This window comes from Colius striatus, chromosome 9 (assembly GCF_028858725.1).
Source record: "Colius striatus isolate bColStr4 chromosome 9, bColStr4.1.hap1, whole genome shotgun sequence".
Lineage (NCBI taxonomy): Eukaryota > Metazoa > Chordata > Aves > Coliiformes > Coliidae > Colius > Colius striatus.
In genome coordinates this window covers 34,817,518-34,833,259 of record NC_084767.1, presented here as the reverse complement: position 1 = coordinate 34,833,259, position 15,742 = coordinate 34,817,518, and the positions used below count along the sequence as shown (strand labels likewise).

The window sequence follows — 15,742 nt, the reverse complement described above, 5'->3', positions numbered from 1 at the left end:
TGCAGACATAACAGGGTTACTAAGTAGTGGTCTTTAAGCCATCAGCACTTACACAGAATACTCCTCAACATCTTTCACTGGCATCTCCCATGATTTAATCTAGTTTTGTATCAAAACATAAAGAGCAATTCAGAATAGGAGTGAGTCCACATGCATTGAAGAAACGGCAAAGAAGAATGTCATGTTTCTTAAATGTGAAAAATAGAGATTTTTTTAGTAATTTGTGCAGAATCTCCAAGAAAACCAGAAGGTTGTCAATTATTATACTGAGATGTTCTAGCAACCGAGACTGCTGCGTGAGATGGGAGCTAGACCCTGGCACCTTTGAGCGGCTTTTATGCATATAGTCCCCAATGACAATATACTCACTTTAAAAACAAACTAAAACTCCATGCATAAAGAACAAGTCTTCCAGTTGTTTCTGCATACATATTACAATTTCAGACTACAAACTACTCAGGTTTTGCCTATTTAAATCTGTTATCTTAAAGATGCACCAATGTGTAACATCTTCTCATAGCTGCAACTAAAATCACTTTATTGCAAAATTAGTTACGTAACACTGGATTAAAAAAAAAAAAAGGTACGTCATATGAGTGCATTTTCAGTCAACATTCAGCTATGGAACGTATGCACAGTTCAGATGGAGACTCACAAATACCAGCATTCAAAGTGAGCAAAACATTAGACTTTTTAAAATCTGATGCTAAAACTAAAACCAAGTTATTGATAATCCTTAATAGAATTGGAAAAGTCTTACAGCTTTTCACACTTAGCCTGTGCAGAACAAGGAATCCATAAACAGATAACCTCCTCAGTGAAAATACAGGCCAAATGTTACTCATACAGATTTACACAAGCATCTTTTTCTTATCCATTGCTTAAAATGCATCTAACAAGATGACCTTCAAATAGATTTTGGTAATCAAAAAAAGAGAATCCACCTAGAAATGAGTGAAAGAATTTCACTTTTTTTTCTTATTGTTTAAAGCTTTTAAAGAAATACACACACGTGTATTAGCCTCCAACTGCCAGTAATCTGAGTGAATGAATGGATTTTCTGGGCTTAGTGGGTTATGATTCCAGCCCGTTCTAACAGAGGCCACAGGGCTGTTGTCACAGTGTGACTGTATAAACATCTCTAACCAACTTCAAGATCTTTCTGCTACAGAGCTTGCAAGCTACCAGGTATTTTTTAAACTAGCTGAGGGCTGTGATCTTATGCTTTTAGTGAAGTTAAATATAGATGACAACCAGGAAAACTTAAGAGTGATATATATTTGTAATTAAGATTATTCTGTTCAAAGTCATGAGTTACATGTTAAATTGGGGTCATTTTTTCTGATAATAACTTTTACTAAAATTGATGGTTTTGCTTTAACACTCACAATGTGTGGCTTACAACAATTTTTCTATTGCTGTAAAAAAAGACATAAATGTCTGACAACTGGGAAGACAATTCAGTGGCTATTATGTATTTTCTATTACATCATCCCTTGCAACTTACTGCTTCTTTGGCTGCCACACCTCAGCGTACCATCAGAATAGCATGCACACACATCTTTCCTTTTATTACTTGCTCACTTACTTTCTTTGGTCTGAAGATATATTTGGGAAATAACACAGTTCAGGTCAAACCCATCTGTCTTGCTTTCACTGAGATAACATCAAGAAAAATTTTCTGTGTGAAAATGTTCTGGTTTGTGTGTTCTGATTTCCAAGAAGGAGAGTATTTCAAGGGAGAATGATGTTTTGGATGAGGAGTATTTCACCTGCACATCTTGTACTCGCTATTGAAGTAAGATTTATGACTTAAGTCTGAACAATGCAATACCCTCTTAGTAAGGCTGCCACAGCAGGCCTCCTTCTCTGCTCTTAGCTCCACACGCAGCAGAACATCTGCTGACTGAATTAAGTATCACACTGTGAATTAATTACACCTGCTGTGCACTTTTTTCAACCACTTCCAAACCACTACTGGACTGATTTTAGACTAATCTTGCTGCTCTTAATACCGTGTCAACAAAGATTCTCATAATATGATGTCATGCAAGAAGATATCATTTTCAATCACATTACATTTGAGGTGGAAAACCTTTCATTCAAGAAAACAGATAAAACTGATCACCTGTTAAGACAGTTGTGCTATGCCCAGGTGCAGAATACCCACTTGATGTCACCTAACTCAATTAGCTGAAAATACACCTGCTCTGCTAAAGCAGGCCAGAGCTGACATGCTTTGCCACTGTCCATATGGTACAGAAATGACCAAGCTTTTTCTGTGGTCATTTCTAGTCTTGACAATGTCTTCTTAGATGCTGATATAGGCTGGCATGGTCAAGTGTGTTCTCGCTTAAAATTTTCAGTTAGGGTTCTCTATATATTTGTGAAGTGCTATTTTGCCTTAATTTGCATATCTATTTAGATACACTTGTGCATTTAGATTTCAATGGAACCATATACATCGAGCCTAAACCACCCTAAGAAAGGCCATCATTACTGCTTTTCATTACTGTTCTGTTTCTTTTTGCTACTTGAATAAGCACCTTTTGTCCTACTGTCTCTATAACAAATTAGGCTTCAGACATCACCTTTACACACTGGAGGAAATGCAACATGAATTCACTTATTTGAGACCAAAAAGCTCATTTCATTCCCATACATAAGCAAAAACCCCTCCAAGATATACTGTGAAACATTTTTTTCCCCTGCATTTTCATATATCAAAACTCCATTATGATTTTTCATTAAAACAATTCACATGTATGCTGTGTATTTTAAAAACATTTTTGTTTCTATGCGTGTGTACACACAGACATACAGGGTTAGGAAATCGAATGAACTTGTAACAATAGTTAGCTAAGGAGATCTGAAAACAGCCTTCTGGAAAGAAAGGCTGTCGTCTTAAAATTTGTCCTAAATAATCAATATCTGGCACAGCAAAATAAAGATGGTAAAAAGATGTGACTTTTTAAAGCCACAGAAAGCTTTAAAAAAGGTGGCAGGATAAAAAGCTGACATGATTTATACTACCATAAACTATGTTGAAAATAATATTGAATCTATTATGTTTCATTATAAAAAATTCCACTATTTACAGCTACTGAGTCAGCTCACAACTACCATTACTGAGATATACTGTCTTAATACCAAGAAGTTTAAAATGTATTATTTTAAAGAAACAAAAATTATTTAGAAGTAAAAACAGCTCTTCAAATTCCATCCTTGAATATTGCACAACTGACCAAAAACACCTGCACCATAACCAAGAGCAAATACTATAGCTAAGAATTTGTAAGGCTACATTTGGTAGCACAGATGGGGAAATCTTAAAGGATACTACAGTAAACCAGGCTCATTAAAATGAGTCATTAACATTTTAATTTCTAGGGATTTCTTTTACATTACTGTGCAAGAAGTAGCAATGAAAGACACTGGCAAAAACTAAAGCACATCCTTTTTATGTGGCTATTCCTAGGAATCTAAACCAAACTAATTGATTTCTTTGAAGCACTTACATTGGGGTAATATTCCATCACCAGTAAATATTCCATACGGCCATCTGCAGTGAACCTCTCATCCCCCACAATGAAATGGGCAATGTTGTCATGTTCCATTAGTGGAATCCTGTAAATGTTCCTCTCATTGACAAAGTTCTGACGATTAGCAAAAGAAAACACTTTCACAGCAACTGGACGTTCATCTAGGGAACCTTTATACACTGCTCCATAGCGTCCCCGGCCAATCAACTGGGGAAAAAAAAAGTAAATAATTAGTTCACTAAATAATAGATGAAGACAAAATCCAAGCTATACAAAGACTGTACACAAACTTTTATACAAACTTACGCTAGTAAGTAATGAATACAGTGAATCTTTTATATTGAAAGTTAGAATGAGAATGCCATCATAAAAGTTATTTTGCAGCTGGAAATCTCAGCATAGGCCCACTTAGATCTTACTGAATTGACCTGTGGTCTGAATATCCAGTAAATAAATAATAAATACTTTTAATTATAAAATATTATAAATATAAATATATGTAATATAATAATATTATATAATATACAGTAGAAATATAAATATTATTAAAAGTATTACAAATACTTTAATTAAAATACTTTTTTATTAAAAGTATTATAAATACTTTTAATAAATATATTTTAAAACAATCAATAAAATCCATATGTTTTGTGCTGCTAACTCTCTTATTAAATTTTAACCTAATGAACACTTATAGCTTAAATGTGATCAATTTTAATTAACTCCAGAGATCACAGACATTAATCTAAACATTTTAGGTTTAAGATAGCTTTCTAAGCTGTACCTGTTAGGTTAGTAGTAACAATATATGCATTTGTAGTGCACAGTAGATTCCAAGAGAAGTGAAGAGATTTTAACAGAAAGGAACAATGAATTCCCTACTACCTGTGAATATTTATTCTAGTCCCAACTATGTTAGACAGTCAATAGCCTTTGCCATCTCTGCGAAAAGATGCAATCTCTGCTCTAAACCAAAATGTAGGACCACCTCACAAAGAGTCCTAGTTTCTAAAGCTCAAGAAATTTTAACTATGTAAGAAGTCAAACATTATTTAATGCAAATAATTTGCAAGAAGACCAAAGCATGAAACCAAGGATTTCCTGGACCAGTATCATGATTTTTTAAATGGTGCAAGAACGGAAAGCAGTAGGGATTACAAAAAGTGAAGCTTTTGAAACAGACTTTCAGTTTCTCAGTCCTTCCACATCAGTGGATGGCAAAGCAGCAGCAAATCACTTCAGGGTACTAACCTGGAATGTGTTCTACCCACATATACACCACAAGGCAGGCACAGGTTAAGATAGCTTGTTTGACACCACCCTATGACTGGGGGTAAGGAGTTAGCTCCTTAGGATTTAAGAAAGGGGACAGAAGACTCTATAGCAAATCTCTCCACTAAGAAAATCACTGATTTTTCCAAGACTGCGTATCAGTGAGTAACTTCATCTGGAGCTTTGCAGCCTTTTACAACACACATGCTAATATTATTGCGACCTTTGCCTCAAGTACTTTTTTGGCCCTTTAGTTGGCAGAAGGTACCCAAGCTCAATGACAAGTGCAAAGTCCTGTTTCTGGGAAGGAACAACCTCATGCACCAGTACAGGTTGGGGACTGACCTGCTAGAGAGCAGCTCTGGATAGAGAGACCTGAGAATCCTGGTTGATAAACTAAACATGAGCCAGCAATGTGCCCTCGTGGCCAAGAAGGCCAAGAGCATCCTGCAATGCATCAAGAAGAGTGTGGCCAGCAGGGCAGCAGAGGGAGATTCTCCTCCCACTCTACTCTGCCCTGGTGAGGCCTCATCTGGAACCCTGTGTCCAGTTCTGGGCTCCCCAGCTAAAGAGGGACAGGGAACTTCTGGAGAGAGTCCAGCACAGGGCCTCCAAGATTACCAGGGGACTGAACATCTTCCTTATGAGGAAAGACTGCAAGAACTGGGGATGTTTAGTCTAGAGAAGAGGAGACTGAGGGGGAATCTCATTAATATTTATAAGTATATAAATGGTGGGTGTCAGGAGGTTGGGACATCCTTTTTTTCCCCGATGGTATCTAGCAACAAGACAAGGGGTAATGAGATGAAGCTGGACACAAAAAGTTCCACTTAAACATAAGAAAAAACTATTTCACTGTTCAGGTGAGGGAGCCCTGGCACAGGCTGCCCTGGGTGGTAGGGTTTGGAGTGTCCTTCCTTGGAGGTCTTCAAGACCTGCCTGGACATGTTCCTATGCGACCTGATCTAGGTGGACCTGCTTCTGCAGGGGAGTTGGACTAGGTATCTTTAGAGGTCCCTTCCAACCCTACCATTCTATGATTCTATCACAAGCTTCTTTGCCAATTACTCTGTTGTCACCATAGCCCAGACCACACTGCAGTTTTCTTCTTTTTTACCCACCGGAAATCACACCTAGAAATGCAAAGTACCACACTCTGAATCTATTTCAGTCATTCTACTGATTTATTTCTGGCTACTCTAGGTGGTTCTGCTCTAGCAGGGGTATTGCTCTAAGTGATCTTTTGAGGTCCCTTCCAAGGGACCTTCAATACTGTGATTCTGTGAAAAGTTTTCCTTAAGTTCTATTAAGCACAACAACTGAAAGCATAACATTTTGCTATTTGATGATGATATATCTAATAACAAGCTGAGCAGAAAGTCCTGGTTGGCCTCTAGTTGCCATGGAGACATAGAGTATCCCACTGTGAAGAATGACTATACATAAATGCATCAATACTGAAATATACTGCCCTACCTGCAGGACATTGTATATTCCAATGGTGTTAATAAAGTGTTTCAAATTATTACAGTATGATACCACATACTGTAAACTGATCAGTGTCATGCAAAAAGATGTATCTCTTGATGCAATGCTGAAATACCGCACATTCCCAATTTCTCTGTTACCTCTCAATGTTCAGTAATCTTTCTCAAGGTAGAACATGTTCAAGCTAATATCAACAATATTATTAAAATATCAAGGAAAAGATAACTGCAGTAACCTTTCTCTTGTCTTTTTTTATCTTCTTCTTTAAACTGTGATTTAGAAGAAAATATTATACAAGCACCAATAAATTTCTGTAACTATACCTAGGAGGTGATACGACAAGTGTTACGTTGAATAAAGATGAAGATTAAGAAACTGAGTTGAACATTTACCTCCAACAACTTTAGATTATCCAGATCCAATGAGGGCTCTGATGCTGCTGCCTCCATCATGTTCATACTGTGCAAACCTTGTTTACGGTCTCCTGTGGAAGGGAGTGGGAAAGGAATCAGTTCTCTTTTTTAGTCATGCTACAAACATGAAAACAATGCAACTTATCTAGTACTTAACAGAAATACATATTGTAGGCAGGCATATAACTAGTAAAAAGGAATCCTGTAAAATCTTCTCCGAGTCAGTAATATCAGCAGTGAAGGGAGGTGCTGATATCTATAACCTTAAGGCTACCTGCTGCACAACTATTTCGATAATTGAATGTCACTGGTAATAACCATAAAGCACATTCACAACCTCACTTAAGCTGTGTTGAGCAGATAATTTATTGAAGAAAATTTGGTCTCAAACTGCCACCTTTGAGAAACCATCAGTCTCTCTGGACTGTTATAAAAGGCCTATTGCTACAAAGTGTTCAAGTGGAGAAAAGGGAACATTATGTACAAACATTTAATAGGGACTGGAAAACATTAAGTATAACTTTGAGACACGGTAAAAAGAAAAAAAGAAAAAAAAGGATTATCAAACCCTACCTGCAAGCATTCTGTATCCAAAGAACAGAGCAGCAATCAGGACAGCCAGTACAGACACAGATGCAAGGGCAATAACTATAGTCTCATCTCGATGGAAAGAATGAGAAGAATCTGAAAGAAAACAAGATGTAGGCTCTCAATTGTAAATTTGAAAGAACTGGCACTATAAAATTCTACTTGTTATTACAACAATGAAAGGGAAAAAAAAGCATATTCTGGATTGTAAGACACTGCACTACACTTTTTTTCCTCTTAAAATCTAGGGACAGCAAAGAGCTGATCAGCTCAAACACAGCCGAGTGCACGTTCAGCAGCAGCTTTTCACAGTCTTCCCTTGCTCCTGTAGAGAGAGGCACCAATGACAGAAAGTGAATCTTCTGAGCTGGCAAAATTCAGCCTGGCCATATAAGGCCAAGCTGATGCAGTCCTGCACTGTTAACTGTGCCTTCATCCAGTTTCCTGGTATTAATCTGGTTTGTAACCTTTACCAGACTTTTTTTTAAATTATTTTTTGCAGAATGAAAATCTCAAAAAAGTTTGTTAATAATGCTGTAAATTGGAAGAATACTGTCTTGTACTCAAGTATCTACAACATGCATTACATACAAGCCTATTTGTGTAAATATTTCAAAATACTTGGCAGTTTTGATTTGCTTTGTGTCAGATATTTTTGCAGCATTATTTTCACTCCTTAATTCACAAAAAGACAGAGATATCTTCACAGACTGCAGTCAAGTATCGGGAAATCTGAAACAACAATAAAATACTAAACATAACTAAATAACTAGTTTTACCGGGCCTTTTTAAAATATAATTTGTTATTTGCCAAAATATAAGTATCTTGCTTTTTCTTTCTTCCAGCAGGGGAAACAGTTTTCATGAAAAAAAATCTGTTCAGTTTCTTGAATGCTTAGTTTAATGCTTTTCCATGTCAGACCCCAGTCTTGCTTCTTGCTTAGATAAAAATTCAGCCATTTTAACATAAAAATGTGTAACCGCAAATATTTCTCTGATGTCAGAATTGCTGGAATGCAGCAGTACAAGACCTCCTTTACTTTGGCCTCAAAACCAAGTTTGAGAACTATGTTCAAACTTGTCTTATAGATTGCTAAAAGCACTCTTTAAAAGACTAATGAGACCTAACTATGCTAAAACCACAAAACATAAAATGCACACCAGGCTTAAAAATTGGGTAAATTTTTAGGTGAGACTGAAATGCAATTTATCCCAGTCTATACTAGCTAAATAAATTAACAAATTTCACTTTGCTTGAACTGTATTTGAAAGAAATTAAAGGTGACTCACTCATTCCAATTCCCTGTGTGGACAGACACAAGAGAAACAGACAAGAGAAAGCAAATTCAAAAGACAACAGCTTCCAGTTTTACATAACCAAAATGGTAAAAGGAAATAATAAAAAGTTGGTGAAACAAAATACTAGAGAGTGTTTCAGCTGAGATAGAAGTATGTGAAAAATCACCCACCAAAACTAACACGCAGCTCCTATCTGAGAAATCTTTTGAATAAGAGGGAGCTTGTGATAATCACAATACCATCACACTTTATTCTCTATCTGATCACACAACTAGGGTGCAGCCATTTACAATATTCACACTGCTAAATATACAGCAACCATTTTCCATCACTGCTAATGCCAATGGTTGACTGCTCAACTTTGATTCTTCTTACAATTAAAGGGTTGACAACATGCCTCCATCATGAAAGCCCCTCTCTACTCTGGAACAGGATTTTGCTGTTCCTCCACTCCCAGCATGGCCACCCTGAGCAACAGGGTTGTTCAGTGGCTCCTCTGGCTACACTGGCACACTTGCTCTTTCTCCCATTAAAAGCTCGTGAATGGTGGTATTATGCAGGCTGGAGAGCTACTAGAAAATCTCCAAATAACAACATTTTGTACCATAAACAGTAGAAAAACATGCAGAGAAAAAGGATCCTTTGCTTTCTCCTTCCTTGATGAACAATCTGGGGGCTCTTTCTCTTTTTTAGGTAGTTGTGCAGCCTCCACGTAACCTCTCAAAGAACTTCCCTGGCCTCCAACAGGACTGTTTTATTTTTTTCCTAAGACGAGTTGTTTCTTAAAAGATCTTAGATTGGTTTGTCTTGAATTAATTTTCAACTCTTATAAACATTTTAAAATAATGATGTCAACATTACAACAGGCAAGTCAATCCTACACTGTGAGTTACTGCTGTCAAGTTGTTCAAAGATAAATACAAATTGTTTAATACTGGTAAACTAATATCTCAGTGGAGCGGTAACATGCAACTCAAAACAATAAGAACTGGTAAAATTCTGCCATGTATTGGCTAGTCATTTCCCAGAAGGAATCTACTTGTGAATCTACATAAACCACACAAAACAAACACAATGACAAAAAGCCCAGATAGCCCCAAAATCCCACAAAACCTTTTATTTCTATCTGCCCACTATCTGCTTTATATGACTAATAACTTTTGATGTCGTCAGATAATCAATCTTTCCTAAACAGAATAAAAAGGGTGTGTCACTTATCAACCCAGTTTTAAAAACCTTCCAAAGCTCAACAAGACCCTTATTAACGAATTTTTTTTTTTTCAATCCATCTCTTTCTTTGGATATATTTCATCTTTAGCCTATTACACCATCTGATCCATTGCCTTTAAATGCCTAGATGAGAGATACTAGTAAGGTCAAAACCAGATAGGACCTCTCAAGGCATTTGCAGAGGTTCATATTTCCTGTTTTATATGTTTTAAAGTAAAATACTACACATTTCATATACACATATGCACCCAAGTCATATTTGCCTTGGTATTCCTTGGAGATGCATTTTCAAGAACTCAACAAAAAGCACACCAGAGTGGGTCAATAGAAGTAATTACTGACCTTTAAGCAAGGCACTTTAAAAATAATAATGTAAAACACACATGCTTACAAATTTCTTTTAAGATTTTCTTCAATGAACTTATATTCCTTCTGAAACAACCTCAGCTCCTTAAGAGTAGGAAATTTAATATGCATGATTATCTGCTATGATACTACCAGTAGCTCCAGTTGCTTCACAGAGCACAAACAATATTTTCTGAAGTAAGACTTGGTTGGTGTGAAACTGTTAACAATTCTATCTTCAAATCAGTGGACTTTGCTTTTAAAGATTATTTAAAATGATGAGACATCTGTCCTATGGCTTCAGTATTTTTTCAGCATGTACATACTGACTTTAAACACGCATAACAGCAATTCAACAATCCGATTTGAGGTTTTGGGATCAATTACCAATATTTTGGTTTTTTCTTTAGTAACAAATATAAGCTGAACTAAAACCAAACTATCCACCACTGTCTTTGAATTTCAGACTGGGGATATTATTCCCAAACCAATTTATAGTATAAAAAAGGAAGAGCATATGCTGAGTTGAATTAACTGCAGACTAGCAAATCTAATGATTAAGGAGTTGATTGTTAAGCCAAATTCTGCCTACACTTGTATGCAGGAGCTAATTGGCAAAGCCTTCCCACGTTTCCATAACTGAAAGCAGAGGTTAGTACAGTTGTTTGTTTCACTGTTATTTGTATATGTGAGGTTTTTATTTCCAACTTTCACTTAGGCTCTCCGATCTAAGAAAAAAAAAACCTCTGCCAAAACAAAAAATAATAAAACCGACAAAACTGTTCTAAGGCACAAAACTGTTCTAAGGCTCAAAACTGTTCTAAGGCTCAAAACTGTTCTAAGGCTCAAAACTGTTCTAAGGCTCAAAACAGCTTAAGAGCCAACTTCTTAACCCACTTGAATGGGAAAAGGAGAGCAGCGCTCACAGGGCTACTGACTCTTCAAGCAGCAGTGTGGGGATGCCAGCTAACAGGCACCCAGTATATACACTCTTCCATCTTGAAACGTTTCTGACTAATTCTGACACTGGGCAGCATTTTCCTGAAGTTCATCAACCCCATCACAAAGAAATAGTATAACAGCAAATAGTATAACAGTTGGCTAGGGGTTTTTGTTTTAATAAGAAAGAGAAACAAAGCATGACTCATTAAAACAAAGACGACCTCCTTCTGGCTGGGGAACAGCTGGTAACCAACAAGCCACTGTTCCCAGAAGCATCCTGACCTCACCATCAATAAAGAGCTTGTTTTTAGGTTCCAAAAAACCCAAGTACAACAGCTCCTGTATACAGAGAGGATTTTGTCAAAGGTACACACAAATAATTGAGAATATAGTTCAGAGCAAACTGTGAAGGGTAATGCTTCTAGTTAGACATGAGTCATACGGCTGAACTCAGCCCAGTACTTGAGGTACTCCCTGCAGGCACTTCTACCACATTAAGGATGTCTCTGTCTTCTCTCAGGCGTTGCTGCCGTAAGAGTTTCCAAACACATATACAATATCTCTGGTAAGCTATTTTTTTTTTAAATTAAGCTTCCATACTGCCACACATGTAGGTTGTCTACTGCTGTCTTCCTCAGCAATGACACAGAATGAAGAACACAATCAGTGCTAAGGCCATCAGGAGGAATAATATTTTTCCTTCAAATTAACTTTTCCACTATAAACATATGCTTTTAATATTAAGACAAAAGTATTCCAACCTATGCCTATGCTTGAAAATGCTTCTGCGTTTATTTCTCTGAAATTTATATTTCAAATATTACAGCCTCTCTTGTATGCTTCCTGTTTCCATACTTTAAAAATAGCATTTATCCTATAATCAAAGAACATTCTGAGAAATCAAAGAAAAATGAGACAAAACCAGGTAACAGCCAATGGAAGAAGAGTCTGTAAACACACAGAAATCTTCCTTTAGAGGCAGAAAGAGCATGTGTGATTCCTCTGTCTTCCTTTCCCATCAGCAAATACTGTGAAGCTAGCTATCCCCTTAGTTTCCCCCACTCCAATTTACGTTCCCTCTGTGGCCACTCCAGATAAAGCACCAACTAATCCACCGCTAACAACTTTACTACACCAGTTCTGTGCTGAGAAGGTAACATATTCCACAGCCAGGCTAAGAGTGAGGAACCTATGCAGAGTTTCCACCTTTTCTGTATGAAGTGAATGGAATGGGAAACAAGGAGAAGGAAGAATTGTCTCTTCCTTATATTAGCTGAAAGCTTGTCCTGAAAAATTCTTTCTACTACTACACCAAAGGTGCTACACTGTGATGGCTAAAGAGCTCCCTGGGACAGTGTAGAGATCACTGTTATGATGTGACACCTTAGAACAGACATGAGAAAAAGCAGTGAGTGTTAGCCATGTTGAAAAACTAAGAATCACATTGGGAAAAAAATGATTGTATAATTAAAGGCTGTATCATAACACAAACACATGCAAGGACGTAGCCTTAAAACTGTGGAAGAAATGACACTATTTCCTTCTAATCTTTAAACGTTTTAATATGATACCTTAGGCTTTGAAATGTTGTTTCAATGCTATATATTTATATGGTGATACAATATACAACACTTGCATATAAATTTCCATCACATCGCTATATTACTATTAAAGCTTTTCATTCTGTTTTTAGAAATGTGCCTACTCTTCATGTAAATGACTCATAGATGTGTATCATTACACAGTAGTAAATAATTCTAGAAAATACGTTTATTTAAGTTTAGATAAACATTACATACAACATTTTACACAAACATGCCATTACTCTATATAATGAGAATCAGTTTTTAAAGTAATTATTTATGTTCTCACACAATTTGTGGTATCAATAAACCTGAAGGCAAGTGGTCTTACAGCTGATAGGTACCAAAATACTAATATTTATTTAAATTGTCACATCAACAAGGAAGTAGCAATGTTTCCAACAAATAAGAAAAACATCATCCTTTAACCTTCACAGCACAACATTACCATCTGATTCTTCAAAACAAACTACAGCTGTATGGACTCTGATCAAAGTCAGTAAAATTACACATGAACTCAAAGATCTGCCCATATGTAATAGCTTTAAAAAGAAGCAGAGACTTCACACTGTCCTACAACTATTTATGTGACGTGACAGATTCAATATGTTCATTGGCAATCTGTTGCAGAAGTTGCTTTTCCATGAAGAAATCTTAACAATACTGAGGATGAGACCAGAAGCATGAGGGAAACCTTACAGTTCAGTTAACAACACGGTGAAAAATGGAAGGCTGAAGAGTGGGGGCAATACGGCCTTGAGCTGCAAATATGGTCTGCAGATTGGAAAAGAGACTTTTCAAGTATAATTAATTCTACTTGCTCTTAAAGTCACATTTCTTGCACAACAGTAATCTTTGTCCTTCGGAAAAATATGCAATTAGCAATCTTTTCCAAGGACCAACAGATCTCAAACACAATCTGTTTATCTGTTCAGTCTACATATAGCTTATATCAAACATGTCCTAGGAATCTTCCACAAAGTATGAAATAAACCTTCATTCCTTACTCTAGTAGTGCATTCCAATGAAAAAAACTCATAAGGACTTTCTCCTCTTTTCTTGACAGTAATCAAGACTTTTTTCCCAATGAACTGACCACTACTTTATTCCTGATCCATTGTCCCACAGCAAGAGAGTCCAGTCTTCATCAGGCCAGAGCAAATGACAAGAAAATCTACAATATACCAAAATGACTCAGACTATTTTAAGTAAATCTTAAATTCATTCAGTGCAGGGAATGAAACATGAAAATAAAAAAAAATAAGCAGAGAACTTGTAATAAACAATTGTTATTAGTCTTTTAGACATTCTGGACATAGATCAGATTTTCATAGATGGAAAGAAGAATCCCAATCCCACAGCCTTCTATACCAAAAGCATTTAAACTTACATTTTTAGTTAAGCTGGAACTACAAGGTCAGAATACCTTTCAAGCTATATTGTACAGACCTTTACAATGAACTCCATCACGAGCTGTTGCCAGTTTTCTGTTAAACTTATGCATAGCTGAAAATAAGGAAAAAAAACACCCCAGTATGTCCTAAATAGCTGTCCATGTAAGTTTTTAGAGATTCATGTTTTAAAACAATTATTATCCCAAATCTGATTTATGTGCCCATACATTTAAAGTGAGGCTGCATCCTTCTGTAAGCATTTGACAAATTATTAATAAAATTAAAACCCATGTCTAAATTTTGTAATTAGTCTAAAATGTAAATATCTGACACCTATCAACATGACCATCTTCAATATATAAGCCAAAGTTAAGGTGAGGAGTGCTATTTCACATAGAATTTTTGGAGGCACCTGTATACACAATGAAGTTGCCAAGAAAACTTCTATGGAAGAGGACGAACACTTGGTGCTCAGGCAGATGAAAAGCACAATGGGAAATGTATTTTTTGTGAGAGATGGTGCAACATTTTTCAGCAAAATAATCCTGCAACTAGTAATCCTACAGCTTTTTTTTTTTTTTGGTAACTAAAAATGGATGTTTTCTCTGGACTTAAGAGCAATTCTCTGATTTCTAGTCTATTGGCTTAAATGAAGCAGCACTTGGGACCAATTATTCTCCCCCCTGCACTAATACAGGCTGGGGGTTGATCTGCTGGAGAGCTGGGAGTCCTGATAGTAAACTAAACATGAGCCAGCAGTGTGCCCTTGTGGCCAAGGGCATCCTGTGATCAAGAAGAGTGCAGCCAGCAGGTCAAGAGAGGTTCTTCTCCCCCTCTACTCTGGCCTGGTGAGGTCTCATCTGGAGTACTGTGTCCAGTTCTGGGCTCCCCAGCTCAAGAGGGACAGGGAACTTCTGGAGAGAGTCCAGTGCAGGGCCTCCAAGATTACCAGGGGACTGAACATCTTCCTTACTAACATTTAGAAATATCTAAAGGGTGGGTGTCAGGATGCTGGGACATCCCTTTTTTCTATAGTAGCTAGCAACAAGACAAGGGGTAACGAGATGAAGCTGGAACACAAAAAGTTCCACTTAAACATAAGAAAAAAATATTTTACTGTTCAGGTGAGGGAGCCCTGGCATAGGCTGCCCAGGGAGGATGTGGAGGCTCCTTCCTTGGTGGTCTTCAAGACCCACCTGGACATGTTCCTATGCGACCTGATCTAGGTGAACCTGCTTCTGCAGGGGGGTTGGACTAGATGATCTCTAAAGGTCCCTTCCAACCCCTACCATTCTATGATTCAATTGTTTGAAAAAAAGATTTAAACACCAATATGTATCCACTTTGCACTTAGGATCATCATATTTGACTAATTTTAACTGTTTATATAAGATACTATATACTTCTTTTTACAAAGTGTCCTTTATGTTATCTTTTCATGTTTTTCTTCCACATCAGGGGAGCCAAAATTTGAACTATTTTTTTACATATGGCTTTGCTGTGCGGAACCTGGGCTGTAGGAAAGCACCAGACTCTATGAGACTTGCAGTAATGTCACAACCTGGCAACAATGCATCACAGATCCCATCTGTCTCCTCAGAGAACACCTCAAAACATTGTACAGCTTGGGCTGTAAAATTAAATTC

The 15,742-nt window shown here is 36.9% G+C and overlaps 1 protein-coding gene across 2 annotated transcripts in view; it reads right to left on the bottom strand.

Annotated features, from left to right (window-relative positions):
• BMPR2 (bone morphogenetic protein receptor type 2) overlaps window positions 1–15,742 on the bottom strand; it is a 115,693-nt gene that overhangs the window by 21,304 nt on the left and 78,647 nt on the right. The window contains exons 4-6 of one of the 2 annotated variants that reach the window (XM_062002152.1): window positions 7,289–7,399; window positions 6,695–6,786; window positions 3,519–3,749 (exon numbers count right to left, since the gene is read on the bottom strand). In XM_062002152.1, coding sequence (XP_061858136.1) covers window positions 3,519–3,749; window positions 6,695–6,786; window positions 7,289–7,399 — 434 coding nt within the window. The remainder of the gene's footprint in view (window positions 1–3,518; window positions 3,750–6,694; window positions 6,787–7,288; window positions 7,400–15,742) is intronic. The other variant, XM_062002153.1, reaches the window with a different exon arrangement.